The sequence below is a fragment of the Castanea sativa genome, chromosome 2 (genome assembly GCF_040712315.1).
Source record: "Castanea sativa cultivar Marrone di Chiusa Pesio chromosome 2, ASM4071231v1".
In the NCBI taxonomy this organism is placed as follows: domain Eukaryota; kingdom Viridiplantae; phylum Streptophyta; class Magnoliopsida; order Fagales; family Fagaceae; genus Castanea; species Castanea sativa.
Genome location: NC_134014.1, coordinates 31,186,136 through 31,213,387, shown reverse-complemented (window position 1 = coordinate 31,213,387; position 27,252 = coordinate 31,186,136). Strand labels below are relative to the sequence as shown.

Below are 27,252 nucleotides of genomic sequence, written 5' to 3'. Positions count from 1 at the left end.
TTGAAGAAATTGAAATGCCTTTGTATCTTCTTGTAGATTCCAATAATTACGCTTCAAAAACCCCAAATTTTCATTCCAAAAAAAAAAAAACTGTTATTTGGTTTTTGAATTCACAATGAGAGAGAGAGAGAGAGCTCATGATGTCTCCGATGATTTGAGCAAAACGTTCCTTGCACCGTGAAGCACCGATTAAGTGAGGGTTAGCTTGGATTGAAAGCTTCGGCAGCGAGTGCAAAGATGAAGTGATGGTGGTGGCAGCAGAGATGAAGTAACACCGGCAGAGATGGAGATGAAGTGAGGGTTTTGGAGAGAGTGAGAGTTTGGAGAGAGTGAAAATGAATAAGTGGGAAAAGTGAATAAGTGGGAAAATGAAAACAGAATAATAGGGAAGATGGAAAAAATTGAGGGAAAGGGAAATTTTGGGGTTGGAGATTTAAAAGTCTATAGCGACGGTCCAACCCGCCACTATAACCAAGAAAAAGCGCTGCAAAAAGGAGTCCCTATTGCAGCGTTTTTCTCTACCATAGCTATAGCATTTGCACAAAATGATATACTTATTGCGACGGGTTTTTGGAGCGCTACTATATCTCAGTTACCATCACTAAAACATATATATTGCGGTGGTTTTATGTCTCGCCGTTGTAGGATGCCGCAAAAGACTATACCTATAGCGGTGGTCCCAAAAAACGTCGCAATAGAGCCTATGTACTGCAGTGGTCTCAAAAAATGTTGCAATATGCGACATATAGCGGTGGTTTTTGAACCTGCTACCAAAAAAAAAAACTACCACAATAGTACAGATTTCTTGTAGTGTGGAGGAAAAATAATACAACTCACATTAAAAAAAAAAAAATCACATATTGCTCCCATTTTTGGGGGCTTTTCTCTAGTAGGGCCCAAGGACGGGGCCCAAGGTGCAACCATGCAGTGTAATGGAATGCTATCTTAGACGCAAAAGGAGAAGGAAAGCAAAAGCACTAAACAAGCATATTCCATAAATTGGCTGTTTTTTACTTTTTTCTTTTCTTCTACCCCCTCCTCTTTTTTGTTGAGAAAAAATGGCTGTTTTCTACTTTTTCCTTACTTATACTTTGATTGACCTCCTAATTATCGGAAAGTGAGGGTTTAAGAAGCTAGCTAATCAAATACCATCTCGATATTATGATTTGAACCATGAGAAAAATCTTTAAAAGATGTGTCAAAGAATGAGTTAAATTAATTTAGAAATGTTATGCTTAATTAAAAGATTTCCTCATAATATATTTTTTTTTACTCTTGTTTTGACAGCTATATCGTATACAATTTTTGGTATGATATATAGGAGGTAGCTAGGTACGTACTCATTTGAATTTACATGATGCGCCATTTGTCTTTTGTATACTTGTCTGGAAATTTGGACAAAATGGACAACACAACAGTGGGAAAGAATATCAATGTAGAGGATCCAAAGCCTTACAAGAGAAAATACCCATGTTGATCTTAAGGGACAACTAATTTTTTGGAACTTCTGCATGACTGGTGAATAGTTACACCACTAACACCTTTTGGTGGCCCCTTAATATTAAAGCAACTTGATATCATCACCACACACGTCATAATATAGGAGACATGTTCTTTTCATTGAGCGTTCCCTTGAATATTGTCCACTAATAATGTTGATTTTAAATTTTATATATATATAAGCCATTTAGCTAGTTTTAACCTTACTACTACTTGAACATGTATGACTCTAGCTAGGTTTTAGGGTTCACTTCACCAAAAATGAATGAAAAAAAGCCTTTTTTGATTGTGATTCTTATACAAGCAATATATTGTGGCATGTTCTTGCTGTCAAAGGCTGCATTAGATGGTGGTATGAACAATTTCGTGTTTGTTTTTTATAGACAAGCTGCAGCAACTATTTTCTTAGCTCCTCTCGCCGTATTCTTTGAACGGTATTAATAACAACAATAATATTACCTTTGTTTTGTTTGTTTTTTTTTTTTTCATTTTGTCCCTGAGTTTATTTGGTGATGAAAATGGTGAATGAATCTTGGTTATTTTATATTGGGCTCTAGGAAAAAGGCGCTGCCCCTAACATTGGTGACCTTCTGCAAGATCTTTCTTCTTTCTCTATTTGGGTATGGCCTATTTAATTTAATTTATTTCATTTTGCTTCAAAATTTTTCTCTTCATTATTTTGCAGTCACCTATTAAGAACGAAAACCATTATTACATAACCACATATTGGTGGATAACCATGACTATAACCTTAAAGAAAAGCTTTCATGCGTCGTCTTGTTCTATTTTTTCCAATTTCAGGATCGTTTTAAGCCTGGATATCTATGGCGTAGCTATTGTGTATACGTCAGCAACATTGGCTGCAGCAATTACAAACTGCCTTCCAGTCATAACTTTCTTCTTGGCAGTATTACTCAGGTAGCGTTCTATTGTAACTTATTTTATAATTCATGTTTCTTTTTCTCCAAAACTATAATATGGGGTATGCCAAGAGCAACTTGAAGTTTAGTGGTATCGTCTACTGCCTCTCATGAAAAGAATCAAAATTTAAATCTTCTCATCCTTCTTGTTGTGACCATTGAATTATGAAAACAAAAATATATATAACATGGTATGTGAGCTGACAAATCTTGTAAACGTACAAATAAATTACAAGTTTTGTGTATAAGCTATCTCCAAAGTCTGTGTAGTAGTTCTAAATGTATGGAAGTTTTGTTTTGTTTTTTGGTTTTGTTCTAAGGGTACTTTGTGGAAAGATTTCTAGAGGGAAATGGAAAGATTTGGATAGACAGTTTAAAAATGTAATAAAATAATTCAACGATTCATAATAAAGTAAGAAGCTCACAATCATATGAATTTAAAAAAAAAAACACATGATGTGCATAATAATAAAATTACTAATAGCTTTTACTGACATGTGGCTTGGTTGGTTTCTTACTCTTCTTAAAGCGTATTTTCTCACTACGATGTGAGAATATTCAACATACATCTAAAACGATGCAGCGGTTTCACTAGCTCATCTCTCCAATGATACAAGTACAACAGTCAAACACATATCTTCCCGCAACATAACAATGCCCACCCTATAAAGCAAAAGCTCCACCAAAGAAACACATATTTTCCCACAACATAACAATGCCCACTCTACATGTATCTCAATAATTCTAATCTATATATTCTTCAAGGTTGGCATGGTTCCTTTATCTAGAGTTAAAATATTTGTGAGTTACATGAAAACTTAATCACAAAATAATGGACAATAAATCACAAGACATTTTGTAACAACTATTTGTCTTAATGGGCTATATTATATTTCATAATTCCTTTTATAGTCATTATGAACACAGCCAAGAGTCTTGTGGATCACCACCACACACCCTTGGTGTGGTGATCACTCTACAAGTATAAATACTTATGAGGTGTGGGGGCAAGAGTTGGTGTTTAAGTCTCTAAAAAGGAGTTTCACATATATATACACTTAGATTGGTTAGAGTAGAAATTTTATTTTATATATAAAATAAAAAAAAATAAAAAAAAAGTCTTGTGGATCAATTGGCATGGTGTTTCCCACATAAACAATTAGGGTTCAAACCCCCCACTCCTGAATCTTATTTAGTGAGATAGTAACCTCTACTCTAGAGTCAATAGTGATCATAAATTTGAATTATTAAGAATTATTATTCACGCATAAAGTTCTAGATATTGAAATGAACTTTTTTTAAGCTGGCATGCTTCAACCCTAAGCTTAATCTTGGTTTCATGAATGCTCCAAAGCATAATCTCAAATTCTCATACAGCTCCATTGCGACGCTCGTATAGGTAAAGTTTTTTCGTAGGTGGTTTTGTTATTCTAACATCCCACTCATACAAGTTACAAACTAGTTTTGCATTGATAGGTTGAGTTAGATATGCCTTGAAAGTGTCCGTAAAAATCTCATAGTGACAAGTGGTTGAGTTGTCTCTTGATGTTTGTTGGAATTTTCTTGTGTCTTCTCAATTCTTAGAGAAATGACATAATAATCTAACCAACTTGTATATATCTCATTTATATGTCAACTTATAAAGTATATATGTGGATAGTACAATCAAGGCTCCAAACATATTGAATTTCCCAAATGAAAAAGGGGAATAGATAGGTATAGTTTATCATCTAATTAGATTTGTAGAGTGTTATAAAGCTCCGTTAGTAGCCAAAGGTTATTTAATAAAGACTAAGGAGTTGGCTATGAAGATATCTTTGCATCTATATCAAGAATGACTTTTGTTTGGGCTCTCATCCTTGTCGCATCTTCTAAAAATGGTCTCTTTATCAAATGGATGTAAAAAATTGCATTTTTTAATGGTAATACTTAAGAGGAACTTTACATGCATCCTCCCCAGGATACTCTCATAAGCTCAATCAAGTTTGTAAACTTTGCCTTGCCTTTTACGGTCTTAAACAAGCACCACATGCTTGGTTTGATAAGTTCTGACAAACTTTGAATCATGTTTGTTGTTTAGAGAGATTCCATGTTTAATTTTTCAAATTCTACTCTTTATCTATGTTGATGATATGATTATCATCAGAAAAGATATTTACGGTATTCAACCCTTGAAACATCTTTACACTTAATTTACAATGAAAAGTTTGAGATTTCTATGATATTTCCTGGGTATTAAAGTTTCTTATTCACCTAAAGGCAAAGGATTTTTGTAATCCAGGTATACCAATGACATCATTAGCCATGCACATTTAGATTGCTAAATAATGTCAAGCTCTGGCTAACAACTGGTGATCCATTATTGAATCTCACTCTTATTATCAAATTAGAATCAATAACAATTTATTACAACTTAAAATTTATCATAAAAAAAATGTTGCAAATATAACACTTTTCTCTAACCAAACCTCAAAAGTTCTTGACATAGTAAAAAATGTTTCTTTATGTATAAAGCTTGACATATGAATAAAATATAAAAAAAAAAAGACAAAAAAGAGTGATATCAAAAGTAGAAGTATTATTACTTTATTATTCTCTTACAAAAATGGGTACAAGACATGGCTTGTATCTCGTATATATATTAACTTATTAGATATGTTAAGATATAAATATGTATCCAAAACTAAATATGTATTTACATCTTAATGTGTCTTGTATATAAATTCTTTCCTAATTATATAAAGCAAAATTACCTTATAAAAAGACAAACTAAAAGACAAGAAGAAAATTGTAAGGACAATAACTATTTAAAAAAAAAAAAGGTGTCCTCCTTACGTAAATATTCTTCCTCATGTCTTTCTACTAACTTTTAGAGCATGCATTTAATAGACGCGAAAGCTACCTTTCTCTTAACCCCACCATGGATTAATTGCTCACTGTGGCACACACGAAAAACATCATGTGTGGGTCCCTTGAATTTTTGGAATATCTAGTGAGATGAATTCCCCCCACGTATATTACTGAACTTTTGAATTGCAACCCAAACTAGGCAGCCTCAATCAAGTATATGTCTCTAAGCAAACTAGCAAAATCCTAAAACGTTATGGGCACCTCCACAATATTGCAAGAGCGGCAAAATTTATATTTATAGCAAATATCTTCTATTTACAGGCGTATCATAGACATAGATAGAAAGTTCATATATGCCACAACAGAGAAGCAAGGCCACATGTTATTCTATGATTTTATTTTCTGATATGTATCTTCTATATATATATATATATATATATTTTTTTTTTTTTAATGAATTTGATGCCTATCTTCTTGGATTATATTGGAGGTTGTTTTTCACATTGCAACCAAAATTAGGTGTGATGTCTCGACAAACCCCATTTTTGTCTATATACCTTGTATTAATTAATAAGATGAATGCTTAAAGCACAATATGACATAAAGCAACTTATCACAAATCTCTGTCCACTTCCGCTGTTCATAGTCGAACATGGCTTTTGCATTTTAATTTTGTTTTGGATGAACACATTTAACGAACAGAAGAGGCTAGCTGCTTGATGCATGTACAAGGAACTTTGATTAGATGGTGAAAACAGTAAAAATAAAGCCAGATTTAGTGTATAATGCTAACAATCTTGTTGCTCAATTGACAATTCTTTAATGTTTCTAATGGAGATATCCAATATTCAAATCCTTCCTCTATTAACACTTGAATTATCATAAAAAAGAAAAACACATTGAAATGGTTGTCATTTTTGAAATGATAATTAAAACAATGACAAAGTTTAGTTACAAAATTAGTTATAGCATAAAGTTACAATCTTACTCAATAGAATAAATATTACTGCATATTTTGAAATCTAACCGTTGAGTTGTATGTTTTTTACACTCTTAATACACATATCAACTTTTGTGACAATCGGATGGTATTTACTATATGATCTATAACTTATATTTTATGCACAATTGTAAACTACAAAAACTTACAATTTAAATAATTTATTGATGACATAACTATTGATATTTAATTTTCCAAAAATTTTGCAAGTATGGGAGATATAAGAAGAAGAAGTAATCCAATGGTGAATTTATCAAAATTCATATCCAATAAAAAGATATTAAGATTATAGCCTAAAGTTATAACCAATTTTGTAATTAAATTTTGTTCTTAAATAAAAAGTTAACAAAAGCTAATATAGGGTCTGTTTGGATAGAACTTATTTTGCTGAAACTGAAAATTGAAAACTGAAAACACTGTAGCAAAATAATTTTTAAATATGTGAATAGTGCCGTGAGATCCATTTTTAATGAAAAAAGTTGCTGAAAAGTGAAGTTTGTGGGTCCATAAACAGTACACGATGCACTGTTCACGGTTGAATTGGTCAAAAGTTGCGGCTACTGTTCATGCACAGTGCATAAACAGTAGCCTTTGTCCCTTAAAAGCTGAGGAGCTGTGTAGGGGGAAAAAAAAAAAAAAAAAGAGCTGAAATGTCAAGTGGAAACGTAAATGCAAATAAGTTGGATCCAAACGCATTCATAGTCTTTAACAATTTAAGCCCTGATATCCTCTTTGGTAGGGTACCAATATATTCTTTCACTTGCCAACTGTCAAATGGCAAAATTTACACCCTAATTTTTATGCGCTAAGTAATCCACTTATCTTAACTAACACTATTAATACACACAGAAACTCCAAAATACTTTGGGGTTGTGTTTCGAAACTTGGAATTGGATTTTAAATTATTAGATTTGAAATGTCTTGATTTCAAATCTATTGATTTTAGGAGTTGTTTTAAATCCAAATATTTTATAGGTTTTAAATCTTTGGTGAATTTGTCAAATTCAAATCCTTGACATATTTTAAATTGCCCAAACAAGATATTTGGATTTCAATCACCCAAATCCAAATCCGAATGTCCACATCATATCATCCAAACACACCATAGAGGATTTTTTTTTTGAGACCTAGTTTAGAGAAATTAAACACACTAGTGTACAAAAAATATCTCCCAACCTTTATAATTTTCCACAATTAAAGTTCAAAGAAACTAAGATCTCTTGACGTAAGATACTCAGAGATCACTTGAAAATTTTTCATTTACAATTCTACAACACACATTGCTCAATTACAAGAGATTACATTGTTTTCCGTTACACAACGCATACTCTCTATTTTTCCAATACAATTTGCTATTGACACGCCCAGTTTATACTAAGTAGAACAACATAGTTTATTGGAGGATGCTTTTCATATTGTTAACAATGAGAATCTTATTTCCTATCCACAATAAGAATTTAATTCTGATTAATTAGCTATTTTATTAGTCAAGTTAGTTAATCCAAGTCTAAGGCAAGCTTATGTTTGCTTGGTATGTAGTAAAAGTCCACTTTAAATATACAGAAGAATCATTTAATGCAGAGCTTATGTTCATTGATAAGTATATAGGAGTCCATTTCAAATATATAGATAATTCATTTAATGTCGAAAGCTATGATATAGGATGGAGGTGTTGGAGTTGAGGAAAATTGCGGGGGTTGCAAAGCTTGCAGGTATACTGTTCTGCATAGCCGGTGCAGCGACCCTTGCCTTTTACAAGGGACCTCATTTGAAACTCTTGGGCCAACATCACCTCTTCGGTCACCCTAAACTCGGAGATCACCTTTTTCATCTTCCTTCGAACAAAGCGTGGATAAAGGGTTGCTTCCTCTTCCTTATTTCCAGCACCTTTTGGGGTCTATGGCTTGTTTTGCAGGTATGTAAATTCTTAGCTTCTTGTTTGAGGTGTAAATTTGCCTTGTTAGAATTTTATCGTGAAGCAAGAACAATGTTTTTCATGTAACCGATTCACATGATCTCGATGGGTAATATATGTCATACATGAAAGATGTTTAAGTTGTGGAAGACTCCTAGCCTTGACAGTGTGGCCAATTGAGAGTTGGCTCCTAGTAGAGATATCTTGGTCCAGGATGTCCAAATATGTTATAGGCCTCAATTATCCATCTAGTTGTAGAATAAGGAAAATAACTCAAATTCTACTTATATTTTTAGTACAATCTTAGGGTTTGCCTAGGCTTCTACATTAGTCTCATAATAATAAAGATGTAAATTGTCAATGGATCCATTAGATTAAACCATGTTAATTCTTATTTCCGCTCTTTTTTCTTTTCTTTCTTTTTTTAATATTCTAACTTTTCACTTTCAATCCCCCCAACAACAGTTCTCGCAACTCCCTTTTCTGTTTGCGAAAATCATCCTTAAAAACCATTGATAGATGTATACATATGTGTGGTTTCTCAAAAAAAAAAAAAAAAAAAAGAAAAAAGAAGAAGATGTATACATGAGTGTGTGTTTGCGTAGATATATAAATTTCTACACACACACACACCCCACCAAGTAGTAGACTTAATTCTTTTTTCTTTTTTTTTGGATGCAGGCACCAGTTATGAAGAGCTACCCTCCAAAGCTTCTCTTCACTACTCTTCAGTGTTTTTTGAGCTCCATTCAGTCATTTGCCATTGCCATTGCTTTTGAAAGAGACCCTTATCAATGGAAGCTGGGTTGGAATGTCAGACTCCTAGCCGTAGCTTACTGTGTAAATCTCCACTACTACTTTTTTTCAATCACTTCCCTATTTTGAGACCAAAGAGATTAAGGAAAACAAAACGGATGCGCGGAATCATAACATAGTTATTGTGCGATTTCAAACAACCATTTGCTCTATAAAACTTTCTTCTATATATACTTTCATTTCAGATAAATTAACTGCATTAATTGTAATTGATTTCAAATCATTTCACTAATTTATACATAACAAAGCTAACAAAACTAGTTGAATTTATTTTCTGCCAGGGAATTGTGGTGACTGGCTTGACATACTACTTGCAAGCATGGGTTATTGAGAAGAAAGGACCAGTTTTCCTTGCCATGTCTACACCATTGGCTCTGATCATGACAATGTTCTCTTCCGCAATTCTCTTAGGCGAGATCATTAGCTTGGGAAGGTAATCAATTCTTTATATAAACCAAATCCTTGCCACAAAAATTGATGTCTAGGTGGGCAAATTGAGATCAGGTGCAATGCTTACTGTGTGCAATTGCTTTCAATTGTTGAGATTGAGAGTTAAAAAAAGCAAATTTCATTTTAGAGTTTTGAATAAAAATAGTTAGAAATACTGGTTGATATCTCTTCAACAATATAATAAATAGATATTTTAATTATTTTTTAAAATTTATATTAATTATACATACATATATATATATATTTTAATAATAAAATTTATAATATCTCTAACATTTAATACTTATTTAATAATTTCTATTAATAGTGAATGACACTATTCATTTTATTATTACTTTCAGTTTCCATAGTTATATACGTTATCTTCTTGTATTTGTAGCCTTCTGGGTGGCCTCTTGTTGGTTGGAGGGCTATACAGTGTTTTGTGGGGGAAAAGTAGAGAACAAAAAGTAAATGGTGGGAGTAGTTTAACAGTTGAAGGAGAAAAAGAAAGTTCAGAACTAAAGGAAGAAGTGGCCTCTAAAAATCCACCACCTCTATTTGTGTAACTTATTGAGTTGCTAAGAGAGCCGGTTATTGCCCAAGTCTTATAGTAGTTTAGTTTAGTTTATGTTTTTTTAGGGGGTTCTTGGCAACGCAAAGTTGGTCAAGTTCCCATAGGTTTTTATCAAGATTGTTTCTATGTTTGTAAAATTGTAATGTTTGTTTTGTCTTCTTTTTTTTTTTTTTTTTTTTTGGAGCTATATACGTTTGTAATGTTGAATTAAAGCCTAACAAATTTTATAACGTAATATGTACATATGGTTTTTAGGAAAATTATATAATACTTTAGGAATATCATAAATATATATTATTCTTTCTCGCATGAATAGTTAGTTAATCATAAATGATAATTTTAATGGTCTGTTTGGCCTAAAATTAGTTTATTTTCAGCAAACTCTACTATACTCTCTTCTACTCTCCCTCCTTCCCCCTCAGTCCAAATGGATCCTAAAATGTCATTATTAACGTGTATTTCAATTAGTTCCTTTCTATATCATACACTCCAACAATTCTCTCTAATACCACCACAACTTCTAACATTTTCCAATACAAATACAATTTTCAAAGTAATCAAAACACAACTTATATGATAATAAGACAAACTTTTACAATACTTAACAAATAGTTAATAAAATTTGTTTTCAAGACAACACTCATATGAATTGGACAATCTCTTAGGCTTCTAAAGCTACAAAGACATTGGTTGCAAACGCAATATTGACAATCACGATCACCTAATATATCCATGACATTGATCCTTACAACATTGACTCTTAACACTTTCCTTTTTCGTTTTCTTTTTTAAGAGCAGGTGAGATGGGAGAATAGAAACTCAAGTTCTCCCCACGTACAACACTTAGTAATATTATTGAACTACCAAACTATTACAAAATTTACTTTTAACATTGACCTAATGTTACTTAATCACATATATAATGGAAATGGCTGAACAAACAATGATATTATGCGATCCTTAGTCTTAACTCCAAACCTATCTCTATGACGATAAAAGAACATAGCCATCCTAGCAAGGTTCATTGCAATCCCTATAAAAGTTGTAGCACCCATGTTGCAATCCCTATAATAGGAAGATTTTGCAACTTGATCTTTATTCATCTCACTACAACAAAATGTATTTTCAGTGATGAAAAAATTCATCACTAAAATTCCAGTATTTCGTCACTAAGAACCTTTAATGACGAAATTGGACTTTTAGTGACAAAATTCATTTTTTCGCTGAAACCCTGTCACTAAAAGTCCTGGTGACGAAAAGTTTCGTCACTAAAAGTCCGATTTGATTTTTTTTTTTTTTTAAACTTTTAGAGACGAAAACGTTTCATCACTAAATGTTTTCCTCACTAAAAACACCATCCAGTGACGAAAATATTTCGTCACTAAAAACACTTTAGTTTATTAAATCATATTTAGTGACGAATAATTTCGTCACTAAAACTATTTATTAGGTACATATAGTGACAAAAAAGTTCGTCACTAAAACTATTTTTAAGAAAATCCATGCACATATAGTGATGAAAATTTTCGTCACTAAAACCATTTCTTACAAAATTTTGTTACATTTAGTGACGAAATATTTCGTCACTAAAACTTATTTTCTTTTTTTCTTTTTTTCATGGTTTTGATATTAACCTGTAACCTGTTATTACATTACTAAAACCTCACATTTGAATAATACATTTATTTCAACTACACATTTATAAAAAAAGATCCATACATTCCACAAGTAAAAAATAAAACAAGTATCTAATTTAAACTCCTTCCATACAATAATTGTTTTCAACATATACAATAACTTAAGATGTTTTATAACAATACAAAAAGTGTAGCATAATATAATTAGAACTAACAGAAGATGTTCTCATATGTCTTCAAGTAATGCCAAAAGTAAATCTTCTTAAAACCACCAATAAGAAATCTGCACAAAATAAAACCAATACTACATTAAAATCATAAAGTAAAAACATTAATTATGTTAGAAGAAACATTTCTAACAATACATTAAGAGTAGTCACACCATGTAATGTGGGTCAATTGCTAAAAGAAAGTACTAACCAAAACATGTTTTAACTTGAAGTTGAACCACCCCTATAGATAAGAGCGTCATCATAACCATTCCTCCTTAAAAAGTTAAGAATATTCTTTTGGAGCTCTTCTTGCTTAGCTCGTGCCTTTTGGTCCCTAGCTCGCTCCTCTTGGTCCCTAGCTCTTGTCTCTTTGACCTCAATGATCTCATTTTCTAACCGTTGAATATACTCCACCGAGAAATTAGATGAGGCGGTGGTTACTAGAGAAGAGGAAGATCTCATGCCAAGTCCTTTTACAATACCGGACTTCTTCTTAAAAACTAAGTTTGAGATCTCCTCTTGTTTAAGGGGACTTGCATTAGGATCTTGACAATGATCCTCTTGCACTTTGAGAATATTTTCCTATCATTTGAAAAAGAGAAAGAAACAAACAATCACAACATTAATAATACATATGCTATAGCGTTACAAATATGATAAGGATGGAATGATATACATACATATGTCGCTTCATCCTCATGGTGTATCCACATATTTGTATTTGGATTGAAATGAACATCTTTGAAGATTTTTGCCAATTCAGAAACTTGACCGTCATTACTATTTGTCTGATTAATTAACATTCAAGTGTTAGATAGTTATACTTAATTAATCACAACATGTAATATACTAAAGTTTAAGAAAAATGAAAAAATACGCACCTCCTTATCAACTCTAACAGCAAGTGTCTTTGTCCCGCATCTTTGTTTGCCTGAAATTTTCTTCCTATTTTCAGAGTTCTTTATTGATTTTTCCTAATAAACAACATTCAAGATATCTATTAGATCATGAATAAAATAGTATACATTTACTTTATCTAAGTATTAATCTAATTAGTTTACAACGTAATATAGTAAACATTGGATAATAATAATATATGTATAAATAATTCACCAGCCAATCCTTATTGGTCCATCTCTCATCAATGAGTTCAGTCCACAGCTCAAGTTTGGCATTCTTTGGCAGGTGGCTTCTTGCATAGTCAGCACCATGAAATTGTACGAGCTTTTTATAAGCTTGATGCAACTTGTAGGAGCTGGAACTCAATAATCTTCCACATTTTGTATTTAATGTTTTTGTTACCAAGTTGGAATCCCCTTGTAGCTCAAACTAATCCTGTAAAATGAAGTGTATATGTATTATAAAAATACTATTATATGAATTTAATATGCTTAGTGACAACAAAGACGAGTTAGACGTTATCAATGTAAATTTACCACTATATTTTGAAGCACCACATCTCTAGTAGCAGCATCAACATTTTTCCAATTTTTCACGTTGTAACTGGACAAATTATTTCGCACTTGTAAGCCAATTTGATTGACAAGCTTGCACGCATTCTTCCCAACAGGAGCATCATATTCTGCAGCTATATGTACTGGCAACTTACCATTTTTTTCAACAAGTGCCCGTACTGCTATACCACGTGTTGTTCCACGGGTATTTCTGCTAGCAGATCCTATTTAAACATTATTAATGTTAAGAAATTATACATTCCATGTATATTATAACTAAATTAAGTGAAGTATAATCTCAATAGTAAAAACAGGGTGCAGTTGTAATTAAGTATGTTCTATGTAATTACCATCGTGCTAGTTAATGCGCCAGTAGTTTGCGCCTCCGCACTAGAAGAAGTTTGGATGGGAGGATTTGTTTCAGGAGGTGTTTCCGTAGATTGGACTGTAGATTGAACCACCGGGATAGATGCCTCACCTCGTGAGCGTGTGAGTCGTCCTGGTGCCATCTGTAACTAACAAACATACATATAATGGAACAACAAAGTTATTACAAGTAATGGAACAATAAAATTATTATCATCTATTGTATCCTATGGAACATCTATTGTACCTTATGGATTACAGAATTAGATGACTCATCATCATTGTCATCGTCACCAATAGGTGATACATAATCATCATCTACCACAACACTAGCTCTACTTCTTTTCCCTTTTGCACAATTGGACTGAGCAGTATCATTTAGAGAAGTTAAGATGTGCTTCAATCCCAAAGCATCAATTCTCTCTTGGTTTTGCCTCATTTTATCCAATCTTGTCATCTCATACCTTGATATGTTATGAGTGTATTTGGCTTCTTTGGGCATTTTTTGAAACTATGTATTGATGTCATCAAGTTCAAAATAAGTATAAAACATCTCAATAACAATTACTACTAACTTTACATATCAAAGTCTACGCCATTATCCATATCAAACAATTCACAAGTGCAAAATTTGAACACAATTACTACTAACTCAACACAACAAATGACCACATTAATATCCATATCAAGTTCAAGATAAGTACAAAACAATTGCTACTTAGACAAGCATAAAACTTTAAGATAAGCACACAACATTTAAGACAATTGTTATGAACTCTACATACCATAACCCATATCAAGATCAACATCAGGTATGTCATGCTCTTCATTTTGATTAGCATCTCTTGAAGTTCCACCTTCAAGAACAACCTCAGTTTCAACATCACCCATACAATAGTCAATAATATTATCCTCAACATTGATAGAGACAACATCAACAATCGTTTCTTGTTGAAATGCGTCACTATCTTCTGTATTATCATTGGATTCTTCACCCCAGACTTCTGGGACATCAAACACTACCCTATGTTGGATGGATTGCACAATTTTCCAAGGTTCACCCAATTTGGTATCTTGAAGGTAAAAAACTTGCCTCGCTTGACTAGGAAGTATAAAAGGGTCGTTTTCATACCACCGACTTGTAACATCAATGCTTGTGCAGTGTGCATCGATTCTTATCGTTCTCCTTCGACCATTGGTACCAGTATTGTACCATTCACACTGGAACAAAACACATACTCCAATTCCCAAATTTTGCACACATGACCATAGAAGTCGTACATTTCTCCCTCATGGTCCCCTTCCGTACATACACCACTGTTTTGGGTTACACGACGATTGTCTAGGTCCCTTGTATGGAACTTTACACCATTGACCATACAAACTGTGTACTCCTTCACATGCGGTTTAGGACCATTTGCTAATGACCATAACTTTTTAGTAGCTTCTGGTGACTTGTTAACTTTCAATCTATTCATCTATAATGACATACAACAAGTGATATTAATTAGTAATAAGTAATGATGAAACTATTTAAATGTTTAATTTTTATTAGTGTGTGATTAAATTTCAAATGTCTTACATGTTCTCTGAACCACTTGGGAAACTCTTGTCGTTGGATTTGAGTTATGGCTTCTCCAGTAGGATTATGCAATGTACTTTTGTGTTCATGGTTAAAAATAAGGTGATTTATTTTCAGCTAAGCATTGCAAATATTATTCAAAACTTGATCAAAAAATACATGCATATGAAATCACATACTTTAAATAAGACTCTAGCTCAGGACTATTGTACAATAAGTACCAATGAGCAGTATCAAGCAATGCACGAGACAAGTTGCCATCATTCCGCCTACCACCTGTAGGTCGGGCAGTCTGTGAAAAAACTATCAATCCTTCACTAGATTCACCAAAATCTTCATTTCTTTCTCTTCGATTATGCACAGTTTTGATCTCATCAATATACAAAGACTAGTTGTTAATACATTCTTTGAGAATGTAAGCCTCTGCAATCGAACCTTCTGGTCGAGTTCGATTCGAAACGTATCTTTTCAATTTTCCAAGGTACCTACGAGCAAAAAATACACACATTATGTGATTTTATACCACGTGGGAAAGATACAATTGATGGATGCATTAAAGGTGCTAATTACCTTTCAATTGGGTACATTCACCGATATTGTACCGGGCCTCCTAGAATTGCTTCTCGAGGCAAGTGAACAGCAAGGTGGACCATAACATCAAAGAATACTGGAGGAAAAAACCTCTCAAGCTTGCATAGTATAAGAACTATACGTTCTTCTAGTTTCTCCAATTCACTCCGTTTTAGGGTCCTTGAGCATAAGTCTTGAAAGAAGCTACCCAACACAAACAATACAATACTAATATCTTTATGTGCAAACCCCCGCAACCCAATTGGAAGGATTCGTTGTAGTAGCACATGACAGTCGTGGCTTTTCAAACCATATAATCTACCATTTTTTGCATTCACTGACCTTGATATGTTGGCTGCATAGCCATCCAGATACTTGACTGATTTCAAAAAGTCATAGAAACCATCCATTTCATTTAGGCTTAATGAAGAAAAAAGCCCGAGGCTTGTCATATGATCCATCAGGACATTGTTTCAAATGCAACGTGTGCCTAAAGTTCATATTTTGTAAGTCTATCTATGCCTTGTCAGTATCCTTGTTTCTCCCCTCAATGCCCAACAAAGTACCGTAAGTACTCTCACTAATGTTCTTTTCCACATGCATGACATCAATGTTGTGCTTAAGCTTCTTATTCTTCCAGTATGGAAGCTTATACAAAATACTTACCTTTGACCAATTTGGCTCCCCAATGAGTTGTCTCTTCTTATTACTTGGATGCTTTCCTAAAATTATATTTGGCATTCTATCTAACTGCTCTTGTATCTTTCCCACTTGTAACTCTAAAGATCTCTTCCGTTTCTCCGATAAACCATTATACAACCGACTATGTCTTCAACGATGTTCCATAGGCAAATAAGCTCGATGGTTAATGAATCCAATTTTACTTTCCAAAGCTTCTAAATATGGTTCATCATTGCAAGTGTAACAAGAATGATAACCCTTTGTCCTTCACCCAGACACGTTACCAAATCCAGGATAGTCAGGTATTGTCCACAACAAAGTTGCACGCATCTAAAAATGCTCTTTACTATAAGCATCATAAGTTTCTACACCTTCTTCCCACAACTCCTTCAACTCGTCAACCAATGGTTTCAAGTAAATATCAATCTCATTTCCTAGTTGATGGAGACCAGGAATAAGCAAGGACAACATAAAATATAGCTCCTTCATAACCAGCCAAGGCGGTAGGTTATAGGAGATAAGTATGACAGGCCACATACTATAGTTGTTGTTCATATTCCCAAAAGGGTTAAATCCATTTGTAGCCAACCCCAACCTTACATTGCAAGGTTCGAGGGCAAAATCAGGATGTTGCAAATCAAACTCCTTCCACTCCTCACTATCAGCCGGATGCCTCATTATCCCATCATCCACTCGTTTGTCTATATACCATCTCATGTCCTTAGCTCTTTGGCCTAACATGTACAATCTCCTCAATCTCGGTGTCAACGGGAAGTAACGCAATATTTTATGAGGAATCTTTTTGCCTTAGGCACGTGTATCCTTGTACCTAGGTATCTCACACACCGGACATTTATCAAGGTTTTCATTTTCCTTCTAAAATAGTGCACAATCATTTTTGCATGCATCTATATGCTCATATGACATGCCCAAGTCACATAATATCTTCTTTGCTTCATAAGTTGACCTTGGAACCAAGTTATCTTTTGGTAAAACCTTTGTTAGCAATTCTAGCATCATATCAAGTCCCTTATTACTCAAGTTGGTCATTACCTTTACATTCAACATCTCAATAACAAACTTCAAGATACTATAATCAGTGCAACCCGGATACAACTCACGCTTTGCATCTTCCTCAAGTTTGTCAAAATGACGCACCTCCTCATCTTCGGTTGCATTTCTTGGTTCCCCTCTAATTCGGTCACCTACCAAGGCATCGATACCATCCATATGATCACCATTTGACATTTCATTATCATGAATGTTCTCGTTCAATACACGGGGTTCTCCATGATTATTTTAATTAACGTAAGATTGCATAATCTCACGATGAAGCAAATGGATACGCACAATTTGAAGAGATTGTCGATAGCAATTCACACAGTGAATACACGGGCACGGAATATTACCACTCAAGTCCACAACCGATCTTGCAAAATTAATAAATGTATTGACCCCTTCAATATATGGACGACTTAATCTGCCATTAGGTGTCTTAGCCATTGGCATCCAACTTTTATCCATGTTTGACTACAATAAGGTAAATGCTAGTTTAGTAAAATAAGAATAACTTATGCATAATGTATTCTAACATCTAAGTCTATAAGCTACTTAGATAAAGTTCTATCTCATTCATGAATGGACAAGTATTGAAATCAAATAAAATACTATTCATCACATCTAATCAACAATACTCATTAACATTTGCAAGAAATGAAAAACACTCTCAATATTAGTTTAACCCACCTTATAACACCATGCAAGCCACCTGCTTGCTCCAACACAACATACCACCACAAATCCAATTTCCAACATCACACGTATAGAGTTTTATAAGGTTTTCTACTAAAATTTACTTACTTTGCTCAAGCTAAGCTTACAACTTTCAGAAAAAATCCAAAGTTATTGCAAACAATGTGTATTTAACCTACAAAAGAAAAGTTAAATTTATAAATACTTCAATCTTGAAAATGATCCTCTCATAATAAAAAGAAGCAAAGGCACTAGGCCAGGAGTGATCAATCACTAGTTTTTGCCAAAGGTACACTTACTGTTGAAATACTTTCCTGCAGAAAGAGAAACAAAATTGAAAATTGAGGAACACAAACAATAATCTAAAATAACTAACTAAACCATAAAAAAATAATCTGGCTTTATCAAAGTGAAGACCCAAAACTGAGACCTAAAAACATTTCACAACAATTTCAGCTAACCCAAAAAGGGTACCACCAAAGTCACCAAAATGTTAAAACAATCACCATTCCACAACCACAACCACCATTCCAGTTCACAAACAACAACAGCACAACCCTCATCCAAAAAAATCTATACAAAATGAGAACGGTCTTTATTCAACTTAGACAAACCGTCCCACCACAGAGAACAAATCTCAAATAGAAAATATTGACTGAATTTATTCAGTGTTTCGGCCATCAAACAGAATCATCCACTCTCCTAAGTCTAGTTCTTTCAATTTATTAGCTTAGTTAACATAGCTCCACCTTTTTGAAAACAGAATTGCTTACCTAAACAAAAAGACAAAGGAGAGTCCTTTAACATCATAGTCATATATCTAAATTTCCCATGTTCACTCAAGAACCAAAGAGAGATTGGATTAAAAGTGATCCTAAGTCCATAAGAATTTTTCCCACATTCTATTAAAAACAAAGTTCTTAAACCTCCTTCTATCAACAACACCATTCTTGACTTCCAATTTACTAGATTACATAATACCTTCTTCAGAGCTTATCAGACCTCCATAGATGTTCTATTTCTCTGCAATAAAAGATTATATATATAAAGAAACAAAAAAAAAAACAAAACAAAACAAAACCCATTAGAGGAAACAAACAAAAACAAAACCCATTCAAACCAAGATTAATGCCTTTCCATACACGAACTTAAAGAAGACCCAGCAGATTGTCCATTAGAAACACAACCTATTGAGCTTTGACCAAGCTAATAAACAAAGAAATCTAAACCCTGTCTTTGGCAATAAAATTGAAAATTCTATATATAGAAATAGATATAGAAGTTAAACAAAGTCGTAATAAAAAAAATATTAACTTTAACTGGGATCTTTCATGGGACACAAATATCTAACGTTGGGTCCATCCAAGGAATGTACAACCCACGACTTTAAGGGTTGGACTACTGAAAACATCAAATCACAGAGAAAAAAAAAAAAAACTCACCAAGTTGTAGTTGGCGGTTAGGAGTTGAATCGGCGAAGGGAATCCGAACGGTCGGCCGTTGGGAGTTAAATCGGCGAAGGGAAGGCGAACGGTCGGCGTTTGGGAGTTGAATCAGCGAAGGGAGGCGAACGGTCGGTGTTTGGGAGTTGAATCAGCGAAGGGGAGGCGAAGAGTCAGTTGGGGTTGAATCAGCGATGGCGAGCTGAGGCTACGGCAACGACGGTGAGTTGAATCGTCGCAATTGGGAGAGAAGCGTCGCCGGCGAGCTGAAGAGTCGCGATCGGGGCTGGCGTCATAATCGTCGCGATTGGGAGCTGAAGCGTCGTGATGGACACGAAATCGGTGATGAATGGGAACCGTCGCCGATAGAAACCGCCGAATGGAAGCGTCGCCGTCTCACCGATAGGAACCGTTGCCGTCGCCGATTGTGTGTTGATCTGAAGGTTCGGTATATTTGGTCTGAAGGTTCTTTTGTGTGGGAGGCTTTTGGGAGCTGAAATAAAAGAGAGAAATGACAAAATGAAAGGGTTAAGTGACCTAATATACTTAGGTCTTTAGCAACGAACCTTTTCTATCACTAATGTCTACTTTGTCGTTGCTAAAGGTATTAGGTTTTTATGTTTTTAGTGGCGAATGTCAATTTTGTCACTACAGAACCAAGGCTTTGTTAAGGTTTTTAGAGACGAAATTCATATTTCGTCACTAAAGCATACTTTTAGTGACGAATTGTGATTTTGTCACTAAAAACATGTAAGTGCAAAACCTACAGTCACGAAATATTTCGTCACTAAAAATTTCAACTTTTAGTGACGAAATATTTCATCACTATAGATTAATTAAATTCGTGCCAAAGTTTCCCTCCCTTGGCGCCCATTTTTCAGATCACAATAGTGACGAAATTTATTTTTCGTCACTAAATGTTATAATTTTTTTCATCATTAGTGACGAAATGCATATTTCGTCACTAAAGCTGTATTTTTAGCGATGAAAAATATTTCCTCACTAATTTTCCTCACTAAAAATACATTTTGTTGTAGTGTCTTCACCCATGTTATAGCACTCAAATATTTTATGTACTTATATGCATCTTCATTTGAAACTCCAGTTTCATGCATATATTGGATTGATTTTATAAAAACCAAGGTTTTATAAAAAATGTTCAATTCCTGTAAAGTTACATTGAGTGTAATTTAAACTCATTTTTCACTCTCTTTATACACACACACACACACACCAAATTTTCATAAAAATATTAAAGTAGTAGCTCAATTAATCAAGAGTTCTAATTACAATATGATTTTTGGCCAAGTGTCCTTCTAATTGCAATACTCTAATTTGATGCCAGGTGTCTTTTGATTTTAAATATACTTTAATTTTGTGATATGTGTTATCCATTCTCTAAATTCATGTCATATGCCTTTAATATTGTAATTCAAGAATCTATACCTCTTTTTTCTATTCTTTTTTGGAGAAACTTTTAGGAATCTAAACCTAAAAAAACACAAAATGACTCAATTAGGATTTGTTAGACTTCTATGTAACACTTTGAATGTGTAATACACATATCATATTTACAATTATTATAAGTCCATCAAGAGACTACTTCAAAGTTCAAACCCATTCTATTTAAATTCCATTTGAAACCACTTTCACTAAAAGTAATTTAGATTTGAATATAAATCTAAATATGCCTCTAATCATGTTTAATTTTAAATGCATCAACGCATACATAAGCTAGTGCTTCTAAGAACTAACAATAAACAACAATAACAATAAGAACAATAGCTATACCACATATTCACTTCTCAGTGATTGCATATAGTCGTAGTCCCGAATGGGACGTTAGTAATTTGCTGTTCTCCTCATAATTGCTGTATTAGAATTTCTAATTGTAGCTAGAAATTTAATGAAAGAGAGAAAATGAACCGAAGAGTGAAGAGGTAAAGGAGACTCATAGTGATTGATCTTATGATGAAGCTATATTCTAAGTTTCTTGGTTGATTGCTTTCTCGGTCAAACAAAGTTTCTCTCCAAACTAGATTGTAGAAGAACTTTTCAAACTTCTTATATATCTCTTTTCTGGATATAAAATTTGAAAATCTAATCATTGAAATTCATGTTCTTTATGTTCTTAACATGCATATTGAATTTCGTTCAAATTGGATATTATTTACGATTCGATCAATAAACTTATTTTTTATAGCCAATTTTAGATCTTAAAAATTTGAAAATTTAATATTTGTTTGATGACAAAGCAATTGATCTTTGATCTTTTTAAAATTTTGCAAGCATGAAGGATATAATAAAAACATGCAATCCAACAGTTAAATTTTCAAAATTCACATTATATATATATATATATATATATATATATATATATATATATATGAGTTTGGAGAGAAATTTTGTTCTTCTCAGACAAGCTAGTCTATCTATTTATATAGTTTTTTAAGCCTATCAGTTTTTATTTATTTTCTTTCTTTGTTTAAATGTTTGTTCTCAAAGAATAAAGAAAAAGACAAAGTGTGGTTTGTTAATTGTTTATTATCATGCATACAGAAGTACCAGATATTAAAGCACGCAGTTTCATTTCCGGGGTTATAAAAAACAGGGTCACTTTCTGTGGTGGAGGGAAGCCAAAGCATTTCACGTCTTTCTTTCTATTAATGGAAGCTCCAGGGCATGGCTAACTAGTATGGAAAGATACTGGTCTTTGTTTCTATTAATGAAGTCTCCAAGATGCGTAGTTGTGAAATTTTTTATATGCTCTAAGACATTTTCACCTTCCATTGATAGACATGATGCTCCATACAAATATATCATTCCTTCAATATCCTTACAAAGGTGTTCTTTAAATTCCCCGAACTCATCAATAAAACTCCTAAAAACCTCTGCATACAAGAATGTATATCTCATTTAAGATGGAGTCATTAAAGTCAAAGTATACTTAAATATACAACTACCAGTTTTTTGTTCTTTTAATGTGAACAAAGAAGAGGGCTTCCTTTGGATACCTTGAGAAACATTACATCCGTGTTGTCTAAGGAGCCTAAATTTGAGAGCAGCAGCAGACAAAACCTCTTTATCCTATGTATCATTGTTTGAAATATTGTCGGATATGCTCTTCAACAATTTATTTATCACATCCTCAAAATGGTATGATAAACCAAGTTTTTGCCAGATATCAATCAACTCGAGCTGATTTACAGGATCCACCACTTCTTCTAGCATCATTCTCACTTCTTCCTTCAGCTCATTGGCTCTTCTAGTCTATAATTTTCCCTGCATAACTATCATTTGAATAGAATTACACTTTTCTTTAGTTGAAAGAATATAACTACATAGATTGTAAGAATATACTATAAATAGCCTTCAATGGGTTCATTATAAAACATATAGTTGAAAAAAAGATGTAGTTATCAACGTTTTTTGTGTTCTGTCATTTTACTTTTTCTCTCTATGCCTTTTCTTTTTCGGTGTACTTTCTCAAGATATCATAACTATGTTTCATATTTTCTAACATGGTATAAGGTGATCTTTCATTTTCTCTAATATGGTATCAAAGTCAGGCTTATATTATCTCTGTTAACTCATATTTTTTAGTCACTAGATACATGTTCCGTCTTTCACCACCTGTGCTAGTCACAATGATTAATGTTCATCATGATCTATTCCTTTGTAGTGGACAACATCGAAGTTCTCTCTTTTACCATTATTGTTAATGTTACCCACTCTGTATGCTTTTATCCCTTGTCGTAGATAAAGTCCGAAAAACCACTCGGATTTTGCTCAGATCTTATATGTTGACAATGATCTTTGTGATTTAAAATTAATTCAACGGACACATACATCTTTCTTCTGCACCTAGTTTTCGATTTTCCTTTCAATCAAGCGTCTTCAACCATCTTGGCCACAAACTACTCTGATCCGTAGTCTTGTCTTTTGGATTTCTTCCTACTTATTGATATTTATCATCTTTAAGCCACATTACTCAAGCCACGTCTTGGATCAATAGCCTTATGAGATTTCTTTTTGTCACGTGTCTCTATTATTTTCAAGCAAAGTTTCTCGTATCATCTTCGCTGTGCTTTACACTCAAGCCTCAATTATTGCCCTCACTTGGCCTTTGTTCCGGCTTGTCATCTGAGCTAAAATTAATTTGGTCCAACACGGCCAGAGAAAATCATGAAACTTGGCTAATAAATCAGGAGATTGATTACTAGAGAAAAATGTGGGATTGAGGCAAACAATCTGCAATTCAAATTCAAATAATGATTGAATTTTTTTTATAGTTCCCATTATAAATATGGATTTCATTGTAAAGCATGATTATCCAGTAAAATGATTGAGAAAATGTAAGCATGTAGGCTCTTGTACTGTGGATATAAGCCACAAGACCAAATCACCAAACTACGTAAGATCTCACGTTTTGTCTTTTCTCCCCTCTCTTTATTTTTTTTGTTTCCCTCACTCTATCACAAATTTCTACAAATTCCATTAAAGATAGTTTCCTTGGACTACATGATTGTGGTTAGTATTATTATTCCCTCTCATTTTGCAGACAAATTAATTATTAAGCTCCAGTGGCGGCTCTAGGAATTCTTTTTAGAATGGTCACTAAGAAACTTAAATTATACACGAAAGTTCGGTTTTTGTGTTAAAAACACAAGAGCTATTTAAATCCCAAATTAATAAATTACGGCTCGGTTGATTTTACTCTAATTTAAACTAAGTGCGGAATAAAGTAAATGCGAGCGAACAAACAATACAACTACTCTAAGCCATATTCATCAAATCACAGTAGTAAAATAAAAGCTAAAAGAGTAGGGAAGAGAAATGCAAACACAAGATAATATGTCGATGTGTTATCGAAGAGGAAAACGAAGAACTTAGACAAAAACCTCTCCGCTGCCCTCTCAGCGGTAAATTGATCCATTAGATAATAAGTTGGGATACAAGAATAGCAAGAGACCCTCCAAGCCTAATATACCCAGTGCACCTAAGCCCTCCAAGCTCCTACTCCAACAAGGCTTCTTGGAACTGTGTTTTGTTTAGCTCTCTGGATCCTGCAATGCTCCCGATTGCATCCGCCAAAATTTGGTTTCTTCCAATACTTCCTAACAGTACCAAAACCTCACTTGACACTCCGTATGGGTGTGGTAAGTTTTTGGGCTATCAACCTCTCAAGGATTTGGATATAAAGAGGTAGGAGTTGAGGAAAACCACAATGGATGGTGTAGAGGATTGTGAGTATGACAATTTCTAACTCTCAAGGGTTTGTGGCTAGGATTTTCTCTCTGAAAGCACTTCTCTCAATATGTGGGTAAAGATGGTATATATAGTGTGTATAAGGATGTGGTGGAGTAGATATGACAAAATAGCAAAACAGAATGTTTCACGGGTATCTTGCGGGAAGACCTTACCCGTGAGACACTCGCGAAAACCAGTTGTCACCATCTGTTATGACTCTTCGCATTCCAGTCATATGCTGAGCACATGCTTCACTTCGCGGGAAGGCTACTTGCGAGCTACCCGCGAAAACTTCTTTAGTCTTCAATGTTGCCTTGAGTCTTCACACTCTCTCTCACACACAACTCTTACAAATAAATCCCACATAAAATACAGGGTACAAAAGATTGAATCAAACCTACAATCAAATTTGGCACAAAATTAAAGTTAATACAATATAGTTGTAAATCATAACTTTACAATCTCCCCCTTTGGCTATTCCGTGACAAAATACCCTATAGCAGACTTTAGACTTAAACATGAGTTTGGGAACAATGGAAAAACTCACTCACGCCTAATCTAGAAGCTATGATGCACTTGCACGAATACACCTGTATCCTAAAACACTTGCACACAAACAAAACTTTCATTAAGCTCATGACAAGTTGAATACAAGGTATGTATAGGAGCAAGTATAATGCGATCAAGGTAATAAGCAAGATATAAACAATGAAGCATAACATGATCATACAAGAACAATCATTAAAGAGCGACTACAATGATTATTTAACAAGTAAACGATCATCCAGACACGCAATGCAATTAAGTGCACAACAAAACTCAATTGCATGTCCAAACACACAACCAATGCAAAACATCAAAGTATTTGCATTAAGGATACATGATCCAACAAGGGCACAAATGTGTAGTACTAAAGATAATGCAACAAAATCCAAAAGTACTAAAAAAATGCTACAAAGCAAGGATACAAAACACAAAGTACTGAATATTAATCTGAAATTAAACCAAAGTACTGAAAGCTTTAAAAGAAAGTAATGTAAATAAAAATGTTCTAGAAACTATGGCAAAAGAAAGTAGACAACTAAACCACCCAAAATTAACCAATATATCTTTGATGTGCATGTGCTACGCCATGCTCCCCCTCAAATTGTGCAACTCCCCCTCAAAACTTTCTCTCCCTTTTTGACTAGAATGGCCAAATGAGCTAGAATTGCTCAGATTCTGAATCGGATCCCTCCACCATCGTCATATCTTCAATTTGGGATGATAACACAGTAATCTGGCCTTGGATATAAGCAAACTAATCCGCAGTGTGCTGTACATGAGATTTTAGCATGCCATACATCTGTTATACCCTTGCAATAAGGCGATCAAGACGATTGCGTCCCCGTGCTTGAGCTTATGAAGATGGCTGTATAGAGCCCTCTGGAGCTGAGGTGAATCTGTCAATTTCATCCTCTGTGTCCCTACCTTCTTCCTTAACATTGGCCCTTGGGATTTGAGAAATGCCAGTTTTTGATCCAAAGATGTGTGCTTGGCTTTGAGTTACCGTTTGAGCACCAATGGGACAGTCCCTTTGCATGACAGTAACACCGCTTGGAATCTTCAGCTTTGTCTTTGCAATGAGACTCATGATGAGAGTAGGGAATGACATTATTGTCCTTGAGTTCCTTTTGGTGATGCTCTTTGTCAGGAGGTGATAGATGTGACCACATATGTCGATCTCTTTCTCTGTGAAGAGATCATGCAGGAACAGAGTTCTTGGTGCGGACAATGTTGTCAAGTTCGTCGCTAGGTAGAGATTGTGGATCATTACATAAGCCAATGTCCTCATCTCCGCATTGAAAGGAATGGTGTTCATTGACCTCTTTTTGGGAGTACCACTAAGGAGCCTCACCATTGGCTCAAGAGAATCCAATCTATCATCATATTGTATGGAAATTGGTCAAGGTGGTGGACGAACTTCTAAGAACTCTTGAATTGAATCCCTTGTGATAATGAACTCTTTTTGTCGCACCCAATAGCTGATGTGATCTCCTTCCACTATGGCATTAGTGAAGAATTCCTTGATAAGTTCAGCATACACATTTCCACTTAGATTCAACAACTTTGTCCAAGTTCTCTCCTTGAATATCTCAAGAATGACAGTGTTTTCAAGGGTCTCCATTTTTACAACCCTTTCCATGATGATTGTTGCCTTTCTGTAAAAGTTATTGTAGGCCATGTCTGCCTCAATTGAGCGGAAATTTTCCAAGTCTGTGCGTGGACGCTTTAAGGATTTCTTGGTGGCAGAGTGCTT

At 34.0% G+C, this 27,252-nt stretch overlaps 1 protein-coding gene across 2 annotated transcripts; it reads left to right on the top strand.

The window, feature by feature from the left end:
* The first annotated feature begins 1,641 nt into the window (after window positions 1–1,641).
* On the top strand, window positions 1,642–22,398 carry LOC142625962 (WAT1-related protein At5g64700-like). Of its 2 annotated transcripts, none has more exons than XM_075799720.1 (7): window positions 1,642–1,934; window positions 2,058–2,120; window positions 2,302–2,418; window positions 7,933–8,185; window positions 8,867–9,025; window positions 9,283–9,434; window positions 9,831–10,275. In XM_075799720.1, the coding sequence occupies exons 1-7, from the start codon at window positions 1,762–1,764 to the stop codon at window positions 9,997–9,999; spliced, it is 1,086 nt and encodes a 361-aa protein (XP_075655835.1). In that variant the 5' UTR covers window positions 1,642–1,761; the 3' UTR covers window positions 10,000–10,275. The 2 variants fall into 2 exon arrangements, with proteins under 2 accessions (XP_075655835.1, XP_075655836.1); XM_075799721.1 differs by lacking the exon at window positions 9,831–10,275 and adding an exon at window positions 22,263–22,398 and having other exon boundaries at window positions 1,671–1,934.
* Window positions 22,399–27,252: the final 4,854 nt, after the last annotated feature.

What these genes read in the sequence shown, in the direction of transcription:
- LOC142625962 (XM_075799720.1), top strand. Translation starts at nt 1,762, where the DNA reads ATGAATGAAAAAAAGCCTTTTTTGATTGTGATTCTTATACAAGCAATA. An exon ending in TTCTTGGCAGTATTACTCAG is followed by an intron (nt 2,419 to 7,932) that starts GTAGCGTTCTAT and finishes GCTATGATATAG; the next exon opens with GATGGAGGTGTTGGAGTTGA. An exon ending in TCCTAGCCGTAGCTTACTGT is followed by an intron (nt 9,026 to 9,282) that starts GTAAATCTCCAC and finishes ATTTTCTGCCAG; the next exon opens with GGAATTGTGGTGACTGGCTT.